Here is a 21359-nt window from a genome sequence, read left to right on the forward strand (position 1 = left end):
CTGAATATCTGTTTCCTTTTTTTTTTTTTGCAGTACGGGGGATCGAACTCATGACCTTGTGCTTGCCAGGCAGGCGCTTATGCCACTGAGCTATATCCCCAGCCCTTCCACAATCTCTTTTCAGGTTCCAGATTTGCTAAATGGCTCACAGAACCCAGGGAAACATTTTCTTACATTATGGCTTATTATAAGGCTACTACAAAAAATACAGACTGAAAGATGCATGAGCCAGATAAGGAGGAAGGGAAGCAGATTGGAGACTCCTCTCTCCAGTTACACCATGCCCTGAGACCTCCAAGTGGCAAACTGTTTTTTGAATATTTGTAGAGGCTTCACCTCATCAACAGATTAAAGCACTGACCACTGGTAATCAGCTTAACTTCCAACCCTTCTCCCTTCCCTAGAGGCCAGGAGGTGGGGCTCAAAGTGCCAACCCTGTGTTCTTGCCCTGGTCTTTCAGGTGACCAGCCCCCATCCTGTACCTACCAGGGGCTCTCAGCCGTCTGTCAACTCATTAGCACACTGCAAGGATTCCAAGGACTTCAGGAGTTAAATGCAGCAAAAAGGACAAAGACCAAATGTATATTTTACAAAATCACACTGGCTTATTTCATGTAACATAATATCCTCCAAGTTTACCCAGTTGTTTGATCAAAGTACATTTTTTTTGGTACTGGGAATCAAACTCAGGACCTTGCACTTGCCAGGCAGATGCTTGTGCTGCAGAGCTATATCCCCAGCCCACACCCAGTTGTTTGAGAATGAGAAATGTTCCTTCTTTTAGGTCAAATAGTATTCCATACACACACACACACACACACACACTTTATTTACATCACTGGGTACCCTGATGGCATTTATCTTGGCTCTCCTGAGTAATGCTGCAATGAACATAGGTGTGCAGATGTTTTGTTAACATACAGAATTAATTTCCTTTGGATGTGTACCCAGTAGTGGGACTACTGTGCTACATAGTAATTCTATTAATAATTTTTGGAGGAACCTCCACATTGTTTTCCATAATTATTGTTTTATTCTTGCATCAACAGTATATAAGGATTCTTTTTTCTTTATATCCTGGCCAATACCTGGTAGCTTGCTGATAACAACCATTCTAATAGGTACGAAATGATACCTCACTGTGGTTTTCAGTGACATTTCCCTGAAGATTGGTGATGCTGATCACCTTTTTTCATATACCTGTTGGCATTTGTATATTTTTTGGAGAAAAAAATTCAGACCTTTTGCCCATTTTTTTCCAGGTTGTTTTCTTGCTGTGAGTTATTTGAATTCCCTACATATTTTAGATATTAATCCTTTACCAGACTTGCAACTATTTTTGCCCATCTTGTAGATCATTCCTTCACTTTGATGACTGATCCTTTGCTGTGTGGAAGCTTTTTAGTTAACATAATCCCACATTCCTACTTTTGCTTTTGGGGGCAAATTTGTATTCTTGTCTATTAAAGACAGATCATTAGAAATTACCTAATCCAAAGAACAGAGAAAAACAAATTCAAGGAAAATGAACAGAGCCTATGACAGCTGCAGGAAGAGGTCACATATACCAACATACTTATAATGAGAGTTCCAGAAGGAAAGTGAGAAAAAAGCAGAAATGTCAGTGGAGAAATAATGGCTGGAAATCTCCCATACTTGATGAGAGAAGTTACCCTCTTGATCTGCTGTGGTGTGGATATGGTTTGTCCTCCATGTGTTCTTGTGTGGGAAGCCTCCCAGTGAGGCAGCATAGACCCTGAGAAGCCATTGGGATGCTGCCCTCAAAAGGGCATGTGCAGCAACGGTGTGACCAAGCTACTTCCCGTGAGCACGGGTGTCATCAAGAGTGAGGAGCCTGCCCTTCCCATGCTCTAGCTTCCTGGACTCAACCCATGATCTCACCCTCTTGCATGTGTTCCAACCATGATGCCATCTACCACATCAGGCAGTCAAGGGGGCCTTTGACAGAACCGAGCAGGAACCATATTGTTTGGACTTTTGGTCACCAAATCTGTGACGTAAGCAAACCTCTTTTCTTCACCCAGCCTGTGTATTTCATTATAGCAATGGAAAACTGACAAGCACAAGATCAAAGAAGCTCATTGAACTCCTACCAGACAATAGTCAATTTTCTGTACTTGACCTTAGTCAAAGGCCAAGAAACAATATACAATCAAGTTTTGAAATGCAAGAGCAAACACAGAATATTCAAACAGCAAGAGAAAAATAACTCTTTACATACAGAAGATCAGTAACACAATTAACAGGTACATCTCAGCAGAAGCAGTATCAGACAAACAGTGCAGGTCAGGATGCAATATATCAAATATGGTACCATGGAAAAACTACCAGCAAAGATTCTGTATTCTATGAAACTATTTCACACAAACAAAAATGGAGAGAATGTATTGCTAGTAGGACTGATTAAGAAAAAATACTGCTAGGGATGTAATTCTGTGGTAGGGCACTTACTTAGCATGTGTTAAGACCCTGGTTTGATACCCACCACCAGCAAGAGTGGGACAGAAAGGGAGAGGGAGACGGGAAGTGATGAGGAAAGGAAAGCAGGAGGAGGGAAGGAAGAAGAGCGTGAAGAGGGAAGGAGAGAAAAAGTCCTTAGTGATAAAAGGAAATAGTATCAGACAATAACCAAAATCCATAGCATGGAAAGGAGAGCATGAGAAATGGTAAACATAGAGACACAAACAAAAAATTCTCTACACACAATTTTTTTCTATTTTCTTCATTACTTTAGCAAAACAATAGACTATTTGAAACAACAACTATATAATACTATATTGGGTAGCACAAAAAAAACTGTATTGCTGAGTTTATCACATAGACAAATACAATGTACAAAATGAAAACAATAAAAAGGAAATGAGAAGAACTATAGCTATAGTGGAGAAAAGCTACTATTTCTTTTTTTGTTTGTTTTTTTGTTTTTCTTCCGGTAACGGGAATCCAACTCACGACTTTGCGCTTGCCAGGCAGGCGCTGTGCCCCAAAGCTGCTATTTCTAAGCCAGAATTAAGTCAGTATTAACCTGAAGTAGGATATGATGTTATGTATACTGCATATATATAATTCCTGGAGCAACAACAAAAACAAAAAACTACTTTCAAAAATCAAGAGAAGTTGAATTTTACACTAAAAAATTTAACACAAAAGGAGGTAGAAAAAAAAGGTAGCAAAGGATGTACAAAGGAACAAAAAGGTCATGACACACTAACAAACAGCAAAAGGAAAATACAAATGCAACCACGCAGATAATACATTAAATGTGAATGCACTAAACACTGAACAAAAAAAGCACACATTTGTAGAATGAATTAAAAAAAAGGCTCACTATAAGCTGTCTGTATATTTCTACTTGTGGCAAGCCACACTTTAGATTCAAAGACACAAACATATTGAAAGTAAAAGGACAGAAAAATATTACCATGGTAACTAAAATTCTAAGAGAACTAGGGTGGTTGTATTAATATAAAATATGCAAAATGAAAATTTAAAATAACATATATTACTAGAGGGACATTTCATCATGAAAAAAGAGTTAATAGCCAGGTGTTGAAGTGCACACCTGTAATCCCAGCTCTTAGGAGGCACAGGTAGAAGAACTGACATGAATTCAAGGCCAGCCTAGACTATACAGGGAGACCTTTGCTCAAAACACAAACAACAAAGCCAAACCAAACCTCAAAAAACACAATGTGGGGAGGTTTAATATATTGGGAAAACATGACAAAGACAAACATATGAGTCTTTTTTTTAATACTGGGGAATGAACTCAGGGCCTTCATACTAAGCTACGGCCTCAGCCTTTTTTACTTATTTACTTTTAATTTTGAGAGAGGTTCTTGCTAAGTCAGTAAGTTACCCAAGCTGGGTTTGAACTTGCAATCTTGCCTTAGCTTCTCAAAGCGCTGAGATTACAGGTGTGTGCCACCACAGGTCCAGATAAGTGGCTATTAATCTCCACAGAACTCCAAATTACATGGAGCAAAAGCTGACAGATCTATAAACAGTAATATAAAATGCAACAACTGGTGATTTTAATATTGTTTTCTCAAAAAATCACTAAAGGGATACAGAAAAGTTGAAAAACATTATCAGTTAATTTGATCTAACAGTTTTGCCTATTTTCCTATTGGTGCCTTTTAATGCAGTTTTTAAGTGAAACATAAATCATCTTTTGCTTTTTTGATAATTACTTTGTCCATCCGAACAAATCTCTGCCTTTGAACAGATCCCAAGGATACTTTCCTCATATTTTTTTTGTATATATTTACTTGTATATATACCTATTTGATATATTTACTTGTAGAGGTTTTATAGCTTTAGCTTTTCTGCTTAGCCTGTTGGTCTACCTCAGATTACGTTTCTGTACAGCATGAAGGAGTAACATTTATTTCAACATGGATATCTAGTTCCTCCAGCACTACCTGTTGAAACACTCTCCTTTTGCACTGAAATGCTTTGGTGGCATTATGAAGTCAGCCACCCACAGAAGGGTGGGTCTACTTCTGAACTATTTATTGTACTCTACGAGAATGCTGAATGGAAATGTTGAACGTATCCCTGAATTATTCCTGATCTTAGTGCCAAAGCATTCAAAATTTTAGCACTAAATATACAGAAGTAAAAGTAGTTTTAGCATATGAACTTTATTTTTTTAGCATATGAACTTTAATCAGTTTGAGGAAGTTCTATTTTTAGTTTGTGGACAGGTTTATTATGAATATTGTCAATTGATTTTTCTGTATCTATTGCTAGGACCATGTAATTTTTTTCTTTTATATTGTTAAATAAAGTTTTTATGGCTTATATCTAGATGTTCTGCCAAAACCTCATGTTCTCAAAGGTAGGACTTTGGATGACTGGATTATGGGGGCTGCGGGTGTGAGCCAGAAGCTGTACTTCCCCTTCTGCTCCTCCCTTGACATGCTTTGTTTCCTGGAGGCCATGAGGTAAGCAGCTTTCTCCATCAGACCCTTCCATCAACCTTTCTTGCCTTGGAACAGGCCAACTATAGACTAAAACAGGAGCTAAAATAAACCTCTCTTCTTTTAACTTGTGGGTGTCAGGTATTTTGTCCTAGGGATGAGGAAAGTGACTAAGACAAAGGTGAACTAATTTTTTACTAATTTTCAAATATATTTTTATTTAATTTAATTTATGAATTTTTGTCTTTTTGAGACAGGGTCTTACTATGCAGTTCAGGTTGGCCTTGAGCTCACTTTGTATCCCAGGTTGGTCTTGAACTTGCAACAATCCTCCTGCCTCAGGCTCCCAAGTGCTGGGATTACAGGTGTGCGCCACCATTCCTGGCTCAAATACATTTTTAGAACAGTATTGGGTTCGCAGCAAAAGAACAGAACATACAGTTTCCATACAGCCGCTGCATATGCCCTCTGTCTCTATCCTGTCACCTCTACTAGCAACACCATGAACCAGAGTGGTATATGAGTTCCCGTCAGCCCACCTACACTGCCACCTCATTATCATTCAGAACACAGTTTACAGGAGTGTTCCCTCTTGGAGAACATTCTATATAGGTTTTGACAAATGTACACTGATGCTCCCACCATTATAGTACCCTATGAGTAAGTTTCAGTGCCCTCAAATCCTCTGTATTCTGCCTTTTCATTCCTCTTTCTGCCCAACCCTTGGCAATCACTGACCTTTCCATTGTTCCCTAGTGTTGCCTTTTCCAGAAACATATACCAGTAGTTACAACTTTTCACACTGACTTGTTTTATTACTGAGGTGTGTTTGAGTTTCCTCCACATCTTTTCACTGCTTGACAGCTCATTTCTTTTTAGTATGGAATAATATTCCATTGTCTGGGATGTGCCAGAGCTGATTTATCCATTTACCTCCTGAAAGGCACTGTGGTTGCATCTAAGTTTTGGCAATTACAAATAAAATTGCCACGAACACCCCCAGGCACGCTCTTCTGTGGACATAGTTTTCAACTCCTTTAAGTAAATACCAAGACATACAAACAGTGGGTTGAATGGTGATTGTGTGCTTGGTTTGGTAAAATGAGAGCTTCTGTTGCTAGCCATCTTTATCAGCAGTCAAGTGTCACAGTGTTCTGGATTCTTCTCAACCTATGAAGTGTGTTAATGGTGCCTCACTATTTTAATTTGCATTTCCATAAGGGTATCAGATGTTGTGTACAGGATCTTTTTAGATATTTCTTTGCCATCTGTGTGTCTTCTTTGGTGTGGTGTCTGTTAAGATCTTTAGCTGTCTTTTAAATTATTTTATTGTTGAGCTTTAAAAGTTTTTTATATATTTTTGATAATAGTCCTTTATCAGATATACCTTAGGCAAATGTTTTTTCTTCCAGTCTGTGGCCTATCTCTTCATATTCTTGACACTGATTTTTGAATGTTAATCCTATTTGTATTCCCATAATAAACTCTCCTTAGTTATGATATCTTGTTCTTTATAAATGTTGCTGGGTCCAACTTATTTGTTGGTTGGTTGGTTGGTTGGTTAGTGAGTTCTCAGAATTGAACACAGGTCCTGTGCACTGAGCTACACCCTTTTAAAATTTTTGAACTCTGAGACAGGATCTCGCTGTGCTGGACTCAAATTTGCAAGCCTCTTGCTTCTGCCTCATATTGCTGGGAACGCAGGTGTATACCACCATACCCAACACTACCTTACTTTTTTTTTGAGACAAGGTCTCACTATGTTGTTTCAGGCTGGCCTTCAACTTGCTACAAGGCTCAGGCTGGCCTCAAACTCATGGCAAACCTCCTACCTCAGCCTCCTAAGTGCTGGGATTATAGGCGTGCACCACCATACCCAGCTACCTTACAAAATTTTGAGCAAACTTCCTAATAATTTAATTTTAAATAATTGGTCATTACAAATGGACTATCTCTAGATCTTTGAGAATGAGAAGGGGACCAAGACATGGAGGAGGGAAAAGGGGTACAGAAAGGGGAAGTAAAAAGAATTAAGATGTGTTATGTAATGTTATCAACTGTAATCAATATAATCATTATGTACTATAAACATGTACTAATAAAAAAACTGAAATGAAATTAATGTGTTTCTTATAAGGAATAATTCTTACTGTAAATCATGCACCAAATAAAAATCAATGAAACACTGTAGGGGAAAAAAAAAGAGAAAAGAAATGGACTATCTCTAGACCCAAAGAGACTGTAAAAAGAACAGTATTCATGAACCAACTAGATAGGCCTCCTTAGGGAAACAAAACAAATGATGTGGAGGCAAAAGAGAATAATTTAAACATTTAAACAACACAGTTATTAACTATTCCAATGAATTTTAAATTTCATCTTCATATCAGTTTGCTTTAAACCAGTATACTTTTTTCTAATTACCTTAAAAAATATATTTCACATGTAACATCTACACAGTGAATTACCACAGAACTACAAGTAAGCTTTCTAAATCTCCAGTAGAAATGATCTTGTTGAACGTTATACGTCATGATAGTAATAAGCTTGTCTTTACTTACCTGTAACTTTGGTTCCAATAACCAAGGGCAAAGGAATTTCATCTGGTAGATCTTTGAACTGTGAAACATCCGCAACTTTCCTTTGTTGTAAGAGCCTTATTTTCTGCCGTTTCTGTTTTAACGCTGATCTCTCTTCCTCAAAAAATGCAGAAGAACATCTAGAAAAAATTATAAAAATCATATAAACTTATAACTAGCCTATACAGAAACTCAACACTCTGATCATTCATCTCGCTGCTGCTTTTTTACTCCACATTCTTTTTGAGACAAGATCTCCCTATATAATCCAGACTGCCTTGAACTTGTGGCGATCCTCCTGCCTCAGCCTCCTGAATAGTGGGATTATAGGTGTGTATCACCATGAAGCTACCTAATTACTTCATCTTCTTTACAGTACTGTATTTTTAAACAGGATTATAGAAACTGTTTCCCTGTAAACTACTTTTAATGAAAACAGAACAAAACAACAAAAAGAACCTTTCAAGACAAAGATGTATAAGCAAGCCTAAATCCTCCCTTTCTACACCAACCTCTGACACAGTCATGTCTGGAGCCCAGGTTTGCTTGTAAGGATGAAGCTGAATTTCAAGATTCTATTCAGAAGAACATGGCACTTTCTCTCTGACTCAGTGAGCATACCAATATAGGTAGTTAAGATGAAATGTGCCACTGTGTGAACTTTTAATCACACTTCCTGTCTTGAAGTTTGAATACTACATTTGTTCTTCTCTAGGGTCTTTTGTTCAGACTCCAGGATGAATTAAAGTATTTAAACATGACTTTCATGTTATACTGACCACCTTCAAAGGCATATTATGAGCTTCATTTTCATTTAGTCTCAAAAAGTAAGTAACAATGAACAAAAAGTATATGAAGACCAGCATAATTTTCAAGTGCATCATAGTGAACAATGATAAATAAGGACTGGAAATATACAGAAAGACAGCTCATTCAAGCTGTGTATGTATATGTGTGTATATATAAAGAGAGAGAATCTCACAAATCTTTATATATATATATAAAGAATCTCACAAAACAAAGCACTGGGTTACCAGTAAGTTGAATAGCATAATTTTTTTTTCCCTTTTGGTACTATGGATTGAACCTAGGGCCTTTGTACAGAGCTATATTACCGTCTCCTTTTAATTTTTTTTTTAATTTTAAACCTGGTGTGGCATACACCTGTAATCCCAGTACCGGATCGCCTCAAGTTCAAGGCCAGCCTGGGCTGCATAGTGAGTTCAAAGCTGCAGAGGGACAGACCCTGTCTCAAAAAACAAAAACAAACAAAAATAAAATAAAATAAAATAAAATTTTAAGACAGGGTTTCACTAAGTAGCCCAGTCTGGCCTTGAACTTGTGATCTTCCTACCTTATCTTTCCTGAGAGGCATGTGACATCATGCCTGACAAAAACACTTTCTTTTGCTCTTCACAACACCACTTAGAAGTCTTAGGATGGGTGTGGTGGCACGTTGCAAGCTCAAGGCCAGCCTGCACTAAGGGAGACCCTGGCTCAAAGAAAAAAAAAAAAAAGTCTTGGTATTTAAGAGTTGTCTGCTGCTTTGCATGTTACAGTTCCTACATCCTTTCTTGTACCTGATTTCCCCAATTAAACTTTTTTTTTTTTTTTGTCTTTTTGAGACAGGGTCTCACTATGCAGTTCAGGCTGGCCTTAAGCTCATTTGTAGCCCAAGCTGGTCTTGAACTCACAATGATTCTCCTGCCTCAGCCTCTCGAGTGCTGGGATGACAGGTGTGCGCCACCATGCCCAGCTTTAAACTTTAAAATTTTTATTTAGTAATGCTCTGAGATATAATGAGCATATAATAAATTGCAAATGTTTAAGGTATACAATCTGATAATTTGTGACATACACATAACTGTATAATCCATAAATCCCTTACTACAATAGAGACAGTGAACACATAGCCCTGGTGTCCTTGCACTCCCATATCCCCCTTTGCAGTTCTCCTGTTCTCATACCACTCCTTCTCAAGCAGCCACTAAGTTGCTCTCTAACATTATAGATCTGTTTCTACTTCTGTCATCTAAAATGTTAGAACAAAAGAATCATTTGGTATAGGCTCTTGTCAGGGTTCTTTTGCTCAGTAACTATTCTGAGTGTTTCCAGGTTGTTCATTCTTTCATATTGATGAGTTGCATACATGTATCACAATTTGTTCATCTATGCACCTACTGAACATTTGGGATCTTCTCAGTTTTTGACTATTACAAAGTTGCTATGGGCAGCAAATGGACAGTATACGTATCAGTTTTTGTATAAATATACCCATTCCTTTTCTCTTTCTGTCTTCATGCTGGGACTACTGTACACCCAGGCCCAGACTGCACTTTCTTGCCTTTTTTACCCCCAAGGTGCTGAGCATGGACCCTGAGGCTTTGCACAAGCTAGGCAAGTACCCTACTCCACCACTAAGCTACACAAGCAACAGCCCCCACCCCTTTTTGATCGTACTGAGCACTGAACAACATAGGGGCATTCCCACCTCTTAACTTTGAGACAGGGTCTCATAAAGATGCCCAGGCTGGCTTTGAACCTACAAATGAATCATTTATTCAAATTTTTGCCAGTTTTGTTAACTGGACTATTTCTTCTTATTGAATTTAAAACTTATATATGCATTCCAGACATAATATACGTATTTCCAACAGTCAAATTTTATTTAAGTATTTCTGAGTACTTAATACATTTGCGTGACCTCTGATTTTTTTTTTTTTTTTTTTTTTTGTCTTTTTGAGACAGGGTCTTGCTATGCAGACTAGCCTTGAGCTCACTTTGTAGCCCAAGCTGGTCTTCAACTTGCAATGATCCTCCTGCCTCAACCTCCTGAGTGCTGGGATTACAGGTGTGCGCCACAACTGGCATGACTTTTCATTGAAAACGTCAAAATGTACTGAAAATTCTTGGCTGGGAGTGGTGGTTGCATGCGTGTAATGCCAACACTTGGAAAGCTGAAGCAGGAGGATCACTTCGAGTTCAGGGGTACACAGCAAGACCCTGACTCAAAAAAATAAAAACAAAGAAAGGTACTGAAAAGTTTTATGCCTGGAATATTCCTTACTTACCTAGTTTGGTTCCCAGAAGATCATTATTATATATTTTGTATATGTCCTTCACTGGGCTTTAGCATACACAAGCCAAAAAAGGCACATGTTTTCCTCTGACTGTTCTCAAACAGTTACAATATGCACTACTGTTTATTTTGCATTCTTAATATATCCTGTTATCAATATGTACAGGGCTGTTTTTGTGAATGCTAAGTATGTGCTCTACCTCAAAGTTACATTCCTAGTCCATGTTTTTTGTTTTATGTTGAGTGGTTTCAGAGTTTTCTATTCTAGGTCCATACTTTAATCATTCTAGTATTCATGGACATCTCACTTGTTGTCAATCTTTTGCTACTACAAATAAAACTGAAAAAAAAAGAAAAAACATTTCATCTATGTGTAAGTGTTTCTATGTATAAATTCTTAGAAGTGCTTGGTAAAAAGTGTGTAAATTTATAAATGTGACTGTTACATCAAATTGCCCTCCACAACGATTATATAAAATTAATCTCTCACCAGTAAAGAGTAAAGAGTAATCTCAGCAGTATATAAAAAGTAACCCCCCATACTATTAACAACTCAATGTTAAATAAAGCTTCATGAAGATCATCAATCTGAGAATAAAAACCACTATCTCAGCATACTTTCATTTGGTGTTTCCTGTAAGAAAAACTGAAATTTTTTCATGTTCAGATGAGTCATTTCTTCTTCCTTGTCTATGAATTATTTGTATATAGTAATTTTTATTATGAGTTATTTAACTTCTTATTGGTTTGTAGAACTTCTTTACATATTAGGGAATTAACCCTCTGTCTGTGATAAGTAATGTTTATTTTTATATTGCTGCATTTTGACTTCTTGTTTTTCTTTATTAACAATACAAAATGTCATCTTTTTTTTTTGGTTTTTTTCTGGTACCAGGAATCGAACTCACAATCTGTGCTTGCCAGGCAGGCGCTGTGCCACTGAAATCCCCAGCCCCAATGTCATCATTTTAATAAAGTCTAAATTACTGGTATTCTTTTATGGCTCCTAGGTTTGGAGCTTATTAGAAAGACCTATTCCAAGCTGGGCCTCATGGTGCACATCTGTAATTCTAGCACTCTGGGAGACTGAGGCTGGATTATCCCAAGTTTGAGCCCAGCCTCAGGAACTTAGTGCAGCTGTGTCTCACACACACAAAAAAAAGTCAGCAGGGGCTGGGGATGTAGCTTAGTGCGAAGGCCTTGGGTTCAATCTCTAGTAACATAAATAAATAAATAAATAAATAAATAAATGTATGTAGTAATAATACTACCAACTGCTCAACTATTTATTGAGGTTTTTTTTTTACACTTGATGTTAGCCAGAAGGTCAAGAAGCAATACTGATTTATTTTATTTTATTTTAAATAAAACTTTACTTTTACCTCCGTGGTTTTCCCATAAGCCGTCTGATTTTTCCCCATTCTACTCTTGTTAACTTTCTTGTTTTCAAATTAGGAAAAGATTCCTTTAGACATACACAGAAGTCATTATCACCTTCAAAAAGTGGTCTGTAAAACAGAAATGGTACTTTATTGGTTAATATATAATGTGTTACTTTCTTAAATGACATAAAATTCAAAGTATTCATTCCAATTTTCCTAATGATATTAATAACAAAATACTAACTTCCACTTCTACCCCATTTATAAACAAAATAGCCACGAACTCAAAGTGTTAAAATTAAATACTTGCACTTGTGAAACAACTAATGTGTAAAAGGCACTCAGGAAACACTGCTTGAGATTTGAGGAGATACTGATTTCTGTTCAGTCTCTTACATGGGAATATGTGTGAGTCTATCCTTAGGAAGGGTGTCCTGGCCCTGGTATTACAGCTGACAAAGGCAAACAAAATCTTTGTCCCAAAGGTAATACTATCACCAAGGACTTTGGAATTAAACTAGTCTTAGAACATGAGAAGACTCTCGAGGGTTAGACTAGGTTTCAGGAATCTCAGAAGAACTCAGATCAGAGGATACCCTGAAAGCTTTCATAAGTGTATGGAAAACTTATGCACAAAAATAAAATAATTCTATTCATGAGTTTGGGAAAGCAGTCTTTACAAAGACACATAAATATACTGGACTCAGATATAAATATCTGAGATACATGAGTTTCAGGGTAGGCAGCTGAGTTGGAAAATAGAAGGGAAGTAAAAATAAATATTCAGCAAACCAAGTACCAATAATGGCATATAAAGATGGATTAGGAATCAAAATTTTTACTCAATAAATTCTATTGTCAAATAAATGGTTTCCAGCCAAATCTTTATGTCATACTTAAATATTTATGTATGGCTAAAGTACTTAAGTATTATATGCAAAATATAAAGACTACCCTCCAAAAAATTTTCCAGAGTTTTTAACATTAGTAAGTTTGAAATTACATTAGCACTTAAACTCTCAAGACTTACAAATCACTACAAACAATGCTTTGTCTTAGGCTATCCCTACTGTCATCGTTAATTATAATGCAGAAATTATACTTTCATTTAATTTTTCACCAAACTGTGTAACTTTTTCCCCAAAGAGGGGTAGCAAAGGTTAAAAACCTAAAAGAAACAGTTATGAATCAAACTGAAATAAGGAATAGAAAACTGGATTCAACAGTGGGCGTGAATGTGTACACTGTTAGCCCCCGCTACTCAGAAGGCTAAAGCAGAAGGATCATTTGAGCCCAAGAGTTCAAGACCAACCTGGACAACCCAGTCAGACCCTATTTCCATACAAAGAAAAAAAAGAAAAGAAAAGAAAAGAGAAAGAAGAAAAGAATGAAGTCAAGAAAAAATAAGATGAAGATCAACTTTTAGAAAAGGCTATAGCTTATAACATTTGAAAAGCAAATTTCTGGTTCAAGTAATATTGGGAATATAAGCCATGATACATACTTGTCTATATTTGAATAGAACCACTCATATATGCACCATTTATGTGCTTTTGGAAGCTTGAGTAGGTTCCGTAATCGAAAACCAATCTTCTGTGAAGCTTTCTTATCTGGTGTTGACATTGTTGCTGTAAATTTCTATACAATTGAAAAATAGATTAATTACAGCTTTATTAAGTAAAAATGAACATTTATAACATTGAATACATTTGTAAACAGGTAAATTATGCTTAAGTACTGAACACATTTCAATGATATTCAACATAAAATTTTTGTTATTGTTTGACAAATACCATTCTGGTTATTTCTTACAGTTAAAGCCTCAAATTTCATAACATATTCTGACAAGGAAAGTGAAATATTTGTCCATACCAGTTCAAATTGCAATACAATTTCAATTTAGGTATGTAGGAAGACATATGAAATAATCCTAGAACTGCTGCACTGGCTCAGTGGTATAGCACTTGCCTGGCCTGCATGAAAAATCCTGGGTTCAACCCACAGCACTGTAAAATAAAACACACAAACACACTGCTGAAAAGATGGGGGAATATGCACAAGTGCAAGCAAGCACTAGGCCCAGGGGTAAATTGTGCACCAAACTGGAGAACTCTAATGCTATTCAAATGTTTTAAGTCATTGAAGAAAAACAAAAAGCTTCCTAACTATTTTTATAAAGTCAGCGTAACAGACAATAAAATCTGCCCAAGTATAATAAAACTTCACAAAATATCATTCATATGTATGGATTGCTACAATCCTTAAAAATAAAAAAGAAACTTACTAGACAGCACCATTAGAACATCAAAATAATGCAATGCAAACCGTGGAATTCATATCAAGGACGAACCAGTATTAGGAAATTATTAATGTAATTTGCCATTATTAATAAATCAAAATAAGAAAAGTCCTATGATCACCTCCAACAATACTAAAAACATTTGAAAAATACCCAAAAAACCCTCAAGAGGTTGAGGCAGGAGGATTCCAAATTTGAGGTCAGCATGGGCAACTTAGTAAAACCTTGCCTCAAAATAAAAAATAAGGGCTGGGGTATAGCTCAGTGGCACAAGCGCTTGCCTGGCAAGTGCAAGGTCCTGAGTTTGATTCCTGGTACCAAAAATTAAAAAAAAAATTTAAAAATAAAAAGGGCTGGGGTTGTACTCGGTAATAAAGTACCGTACTTGCCTAGTATGTGCAAGGGCCTAGATTCAAGCCCAACAACCCTCTCCCTCCACCTCACCAAGAAAAAGAAATGACTAAAAAAAAAAAACAACATAATAAAAATGAAGCAACAGAGCTAATGTGCATACAGGAAAATTTAGACTTTATGTTTAACCTATATTAGAAAAGAAATGACTCAAATAAATAACCTACCGCTCTTGGTTCCTCCCTGTTGCTAATAACACTGTACTACAGAGTGGGTGAATTATAAAGAAATGTATTCCCACTCACAGTTCTGGGGATCTGAAGGGTCACATTTGGTAAGAGCCTTTTTGTGTTGGAGTCCTGAGGCAATACTGGCATCACAGACAGGGTAAAGGAGCATGTGGGTAGGTGTCAAGCATGGATCTTGTCTTTCTCTCTCTGCTTATAAAGCCACCAAGACTCAACCATGAGGCTCCACCCCAATAACCTTATCTAATCCTAGTCACCTCTTTCATGGTTTCACTCTCCTGATACCTCACAGTGGGGATTACAATTCCACATGCGAAGCCCTATGCCTTAAGTGCCCCACCAGGCTGTTTGTATAACTGAAAAACTCCAAAAGGTTCACCAGTGCTGCCTTATGGGATACTCAAACCATATCCAAATCACAGCAACACCTTCCCACCTTAAGAAACTAGAACAATGAGAACAAAGTAAAACCACAGCAAGCTGAAGGAAAGAAATAGGATTAGAAGGGGCTGGGGATTTAGCTCAGCGGCACAGTGCCTGCCTGGTAAGTGCAAGGTTGCGAGTTCAATTCCCGGTCCTGGAAAAAAATTTTAAAAATTAAAAAAAAAAAGGATTCGAACAGAATAAGTAAAATACAATACAAAAAACTAGATTAACAAAACTAGTGAAACTAAAAGTTCTTTGAAAATGTCAACAAAACCATTAAGCCTTTAAAGTATGCTAACCAAGAAAAAATGGGTATTTTCTTAACTTGATGCTATGATTTGAATGTGTCCCCCAGATTTCATAGTTGGAAACTTAATCACCAATAAATTCACGTCATATATTAATATGGTACATATATGTATGTGGTATTTGAGAGTAGGACCTTTAAGAGATGATTAAGGCATCTATTAGGATACACCCCTTCATGCTTTGGGGGTTACTCAAAGAGTGGCTCTGTTATGTAAACTAGAATGTCAGGCTGTTAGCTCAGATTTGTAATTCCAGTACTCAGGGAGGAGGATCAAAACTTCAAGCCCAGCCTAGCCAACTCTGTGACTTAGTGAGTTCCTGGCTCAAAAGAAGAAAAAAAAAAGAGACAAGGATGCAGTTCAGTGTGAAAGCCCAGGATTTAGTTGCTAGTACCACACACAAAAAACCTGAAAGTAAATAAATAAAATCAATTTAAAAAGAAAAGAAAATATAAACTAGAATAGAATAGAATACAATAAAATCTAAAACTCTCTCTTGTACATGGAATGTGGTACCCTTGCTAGCTGCCAAACAAGGTCAGCACCATGGGCTCAGACTCCAGAGGCACCAGTCCCGAGCTTTCTTTATAAAAGAATCAGCTGTTAGGGGCTGGGGATTTAGCTCAGCGGCACAGTGCCTGCCTGGCAAGCGCAAGGTTGTGAGTTCGATTCCCGGTACTGGAAAAAAAAAACCCAAAAAACCAAAAAAAAGAAAAAAAAAGAATCAGCTGTTGATAGTAACAGCAACAGAAAACAGACTAAAATGTTTGACAAAATACATTTCTCTTTATTCCAACCAAAGATCTATATTGGGCTGGGGATATGGATTAGGAATAATAGAGTGCTTTGCCTAGCATGTGTAAGACCCTGGGTTCAATCGCCAGCCCTGGAAAAAAAATCTGCATCATGCTCAATGTTAAAATACTAAAAACATTCTAATTAAAGTAAAAAATATGCCTAAGATGTCAACTATTACAACAATTATTTTCTTTTTGGAACTGGAAACTGAATTCAGGACCTGGCACTTGCCAGGCAGGCATCCTGCTGCTGAGCTATAGCCCCCGACCCACAACTGTTTTTTAAACACTGTTCTGAAGGAATTGGCCACTTATATAAAGAACAACAAAAAACAGAAATAAGCCAAAATTACCATTACTGTATTTGCAAGTTATATGACTGCCCCAGAAAAAAAACTATAACCATGAAAAATAATAAGAAAATTTAATGAAGCAAATACAAAACTGATATATAAAAATTAGTATCCTGATCACTGTTCAAAACAATCACTCTTTAGCTAAGATCACTAGCCAATCACTCTAAGCATGGTGGCTCATACTTGTAATCTCAGCACTCTGGGAGGCTGAGACAGGAGGATCTAAAATTCATGCCTAGCCTGAGCAACTTGATGAATTAGTAAGAGCCTATCTCAAAATTAAAAAGTAAAAGAGGAATTGGGATGTACTCAGTGCAAATGCCCTGTGTTCCACCTCCTGTACCTCCCCCAACATCAATCTTTTCTAAACGTAAGGAAGAATTGGTTAGATAATAAAACAAGAAGCCAGGCATGGTGGCACACACCTGTAATTCCAGCACTTGGGAGGCTGAGGCAGGAGGATTGTCACAAGTTCAAGACCAGCCAGCGCTACAATGTGAGCTCAATGCCAGCCTGAACTGCATAGCGAGACTCTGTCTCAAAAAGATAAAGCAGAAACAAAAACAAAAACAAAATAAAACAAGAAAAATCCTGTTTATAAGAGCAAAAGAAAAAAAAAACGAGTGCCTGCCTGGCAAGCACAAGGTCCTGAGTTCGATTCCTGGTAACAAAAACAACGAAGAGCAAAAAAAAAAAAGACAATTAACAGATATTAAATACCTAGGAATATACTTAGGAAATGTGCAAATTTAATATGGAAGAAATTACTGATCTAGTGAGAAATATTAAGGACTTGAATCACTGAATTCCCAGCCAGTTCTTGGGTAGATAGTCTCAATGTCACATATATAATCATTCCCCAAAAATTAATTTATAGTATTATACAGTACCAATAAGCTGGGAGTGGTGGTGCACGCCTGTAATCCCAGCACTTGGGAGGTTAAGGCAGGAGGATCATTATGAGTTTAAGGCCAGCTTGGGCTACAAAGTGAGCTCAAGGCCAGCCTGAACTGCATAGCAAGACCCTGTCTCAAAAAAAAGAAAAAGGAAAAATCTAAAAAGAAAAGACACTTCCTTGCCAGACATTAAAACACAACAAAGCTACGTTAGAACAATTTGACACTAGCACATACAGACACACTAGACATAAAGACAAAAAACCCGGGGGCTGGGGATTTAGCTCAGTGGCACAGTGCCTGCCTGGCAAGCACAAGGTCGTGAGTTCGATTCCCAGTACCGGAAAAAAAAAAAAAAAGACAAAAAAACCCAGCATAGTGTGGTGGCACATGCCTGTAATCCCAACACTTGGGAGGCAAGAGGATTACCTTGAGTTTCAGGCCAGCCTGGCCTATATAGTGAGATCAAGCCCAGCCTCAATTATATAGTGAAACCCTGTTCCAGAAATTAACCCCAAATGTACATAGGAATTTAGCTTGTGCTGAAGAAATACTTTTATATCAATATATAAAAGATGGATTATAATACATGTTACTGGGGCTGGGGATTTAGCTCAGCGACACAGCACCTGCCTGGCAAGTGCATCGTCATGAGTTCGATTCCCAGTACTGGAAAAAAAACCAAAAAAAAACGAAACAAAACAAAAAAAAATACGTTACCAAGAAAACTAGCCCTCTGATGGAAACGCAGGTTGCAGCCTTACTTTCCTTACTCTAAAACAATTTAAGATTTAAACATTTTAAAAAATGAAATAAGAGGAAACATGACAATTCTAAAACCATATAAATTTTTGATCTTTCTGAGGATAACAAACTCAAGAAATGACTAAAAGCACCAGGCATGGTGGCACACACCTATTATCCCAGCACTCAGGAGACTGAGGCACGAGAATCACTGCAAGTTCAAGGCCAGCCTGCACTACACAGTGAGTTCAAGGCCAGCCTGAATTATATAGCAAGATCCTATCTCCAAAAAAAAGTTACCTTAAAAATATATATTTTTTTGTTTTTTGAGACAGGGTTTCACTATGCAGTTCAGGCTGGCCTTGAACTCGCACTGATCCTCCTGCCTCAGGCTCCTGAGTGCTGGGATTACATGCATGTGCCACTATGTTCAGTCACCCTTAAAGTATTATTAACACAAAAAGTGTCATGATTTTTTTCTAGGTAGTGAACCAGATTTTTAAGTAGGGTTATTTGGGGCCATGGATATAGCCTAGTGGCACAAGCACCTGCCTGGCAAGTGCAAGGTCCTGAATTTGATTCCTGGTACCCAAAAAAATAAAAATAAACAGGGTGTTGGTAGCTCACCAGATACAGGTATGTATGTAAATATATCTATATCTATATCTAGATATATATCCACTGCCCAATATAGATCTATATCCAATAGTATATAACAAAACTATCTTGAACACTCTTCTGTTAGGTATGAGAAAATAAACTGTTTATAGGAATACTAATTATTACAACTTCTATGGAGTGATTATTTCATATTTTAAATGTAAATATGCTTGTTGTAGCAATTACCTTTCTAAGGTTTATTCAACAAATGAAAACTAGAGAATGACCGCTACTAGGTATAAGAATTTTTTTCTGGGCTAATAAAAATGTTCTAAAATTGTGGAGATGATTATACAACTCTGCACATATTAAGAACAATTAAAGTGTATACTTTCAATAGATGAACTGTATATGTGAATTATGCCTCAATAAGCTATTTTAAAAAACAAAGAGCAGGACAAAAAGCAGGACTCTGGAGACAAGCTGCCTACCATTTTAGTATTAGCCTTCATGAGAGTTGTTACAAATTAAATGAAAGTAATACCTATGAAATGCTTAGAACAAGATGTGACACATAAATACTCAGTAAAAGTTGGTTTTCGTAATTCTTCAGTACCTGATGTTGTTCTTTAAATAAACATATAGACAGGCTGGGAGGAACGCAGTTCAGTGATAGAGCACTTGCCTAGCATGTGTGTAAGAGCCTGAGTTTGCACCACAAAATAAAGACAGACAGGCAGACACAAGACAAAATCCAGTAGATTCAATGAATGTGATTAGAAATGCAAATGAACAAGCCACATCACATAAAAAATTGAAAGAAAGAGGGCTGTTAGAACTAGTAAAGAGAGTTGGTCATGGCATGCCTCTAATCCCAGCACACAGGAAGCTGAGGCAGGAGGATCACTATGAGTTCAAGGTGAGTCTAGACTACAAAATGAGCTCAAGGCCAGCCCGAAACTACATAGTGAAACCCAGTCTCAAAAAGCTGAAACAAAACAAAATAATAACAACCTAGTAAAGAGAAAACCGAGAGGCTATAACATCTTTTCAGGTATTTGAAGAGGTCTCCTATCATATTTGTATATCATTTCTGTACTGATCCAAAGGAGAAAGGACTCTGCCACATAGTCCTGGAAGGAGGTATGTGCCTGGGTAGAAAGGCAGTGGATAAAACAGGGACAGGGTAGTTTCATATCATAAGACCAAAGTTTTCTGTATGTTTATATGTCATTGAGATTATCCTAGCAACACAGTCTTTCCAAAGTCTAACAGAATTATTTATATATTTCTTACGTTCATTCAACCCTGTATCCAATATTTACCAAGCCTAGAAACACATGGCATTTTCTTTTCTTCTTTTTTTTGAGTCAGTGTTTCACTACATAGTGCAGGTTGACTTTGAACTCACTTATCTAGCCCAGGCTAGCCTTGAACTCATGGCCTTCTTCCTGCCTCAAACTTCTGAGTGCTGGGATTATAGGTGTGTGCCACCATACCCAGCATATTTTATTTTCAGTAAGATCAAATTTTTATTATTTATTTATTTATTTTTGTCTTTTTGAGACAGGGTCTCGCTATGCAGTTCAGGCTGGCCTTGAGCTCACTTTGTAGCCCCAGCTGGTCTTAAACTCGCAACCATCCTCCTGCTGCAGCTTCCCAAGGGCTGGGATTACAGGCGTGCACCACCATGCCCAACAAAATCAAATTTTTAAATTTTTCTTGATGTTTTTAAAAAACATTTAAGATGTGTTTTGTTTATTTTACAGAACATGAATACATTTTACTGTTTAAAATTATCAAAAAGGCATGGAAAAATTTCTGGTAGGACATGTTGATGTCCATGCCTTCATTTGATATGAAAATCACCTCTACTATGAAAGGAAACAAAAGCCAGGCATGGTGGCGCATGTCTGTAATCCCAGCACTTGGGAGGCTGAGACAGGAGAATCATTGCAAATTTGAGACCAGCCTGCGCTACAAAGTGAGCTCAAGGCCAGCCTGAACTGCATCGCAAGACCCTGTCTCAAAAAGACAAAAAAAGAGAGTATTATATATATATATCAGACAAGAGGAAATAATATAGTATTCTTAAAGTTAATGTGTTCATATTCAATTTTTATTCCTTTCATTCTTATATGTCCACTACGATTTTTTTTAAAAAAGGTCAAAACTAAAAAAGGACTGGGCATGGTGGCGAATGCCTATAATCCCAGCACTTAGGAGGCTGAGGCAGGAGGATCATTGCGAGTTCGAGACCAGCCTGGACTACAAAGTGAGCTCAAGGCCAGCCTGAACTGCAGTGAGACCATCTCAAAAAAAGACAAAAAGGGGGGCTGGGGATTTAG

At 37.2% G+C, this 21359-nt stretch overlaps 1 protein-coding gene across 3 annotated transcripts in view; it reads right to left on the reverse strand.

Moving 5' to 3' along the window:
- The window catches only part of Lin9 (lin-9 DREAM MuvB core complex component), a 60667-nt gene that overhangs the window by 27534 nt on the left and 11774 nt on the right, over positions 1 to 21359 (reverse strand). For all 3 annotated transcript variants that reach the window (XM_005404493.2, XM_013504504.1, XM_013504505.1), the window contains 3 exons: positions 13491 to 13624; positions 11987 to 12112; positions 7508 to 7665 (listed from right to left, as the gene is read on the reverse strand). In XM_005404493.2, the coding sequence (XP_005404550.1) occupies positions 7508 to 7665; positions 11987 to 12112; positions 13491 to 13624 (418 nt within the window). The remainder of the gene's footprint in view (positions 1 to 7507; positions 7666 to 11986; positions 12113 to 13490; positions 13625 to 21359) is intronic.

This window comes from Chinchilla lanigera, unplaced genomic scaffold (assembly GCF_000276665.1).
Source record: "Chinchilla lanigera isolate Chin_1 unplaced genomic scaffold, ChiLan1.0 scaffold00088, whole genome shotgun sequence".
Taxonomy (NCBI): Eukaryota; Metazoa; Chordata; class Mammalia; order Rodentia; family Chinchillidae; genus Chinchilla; species Chinchilla lanigera.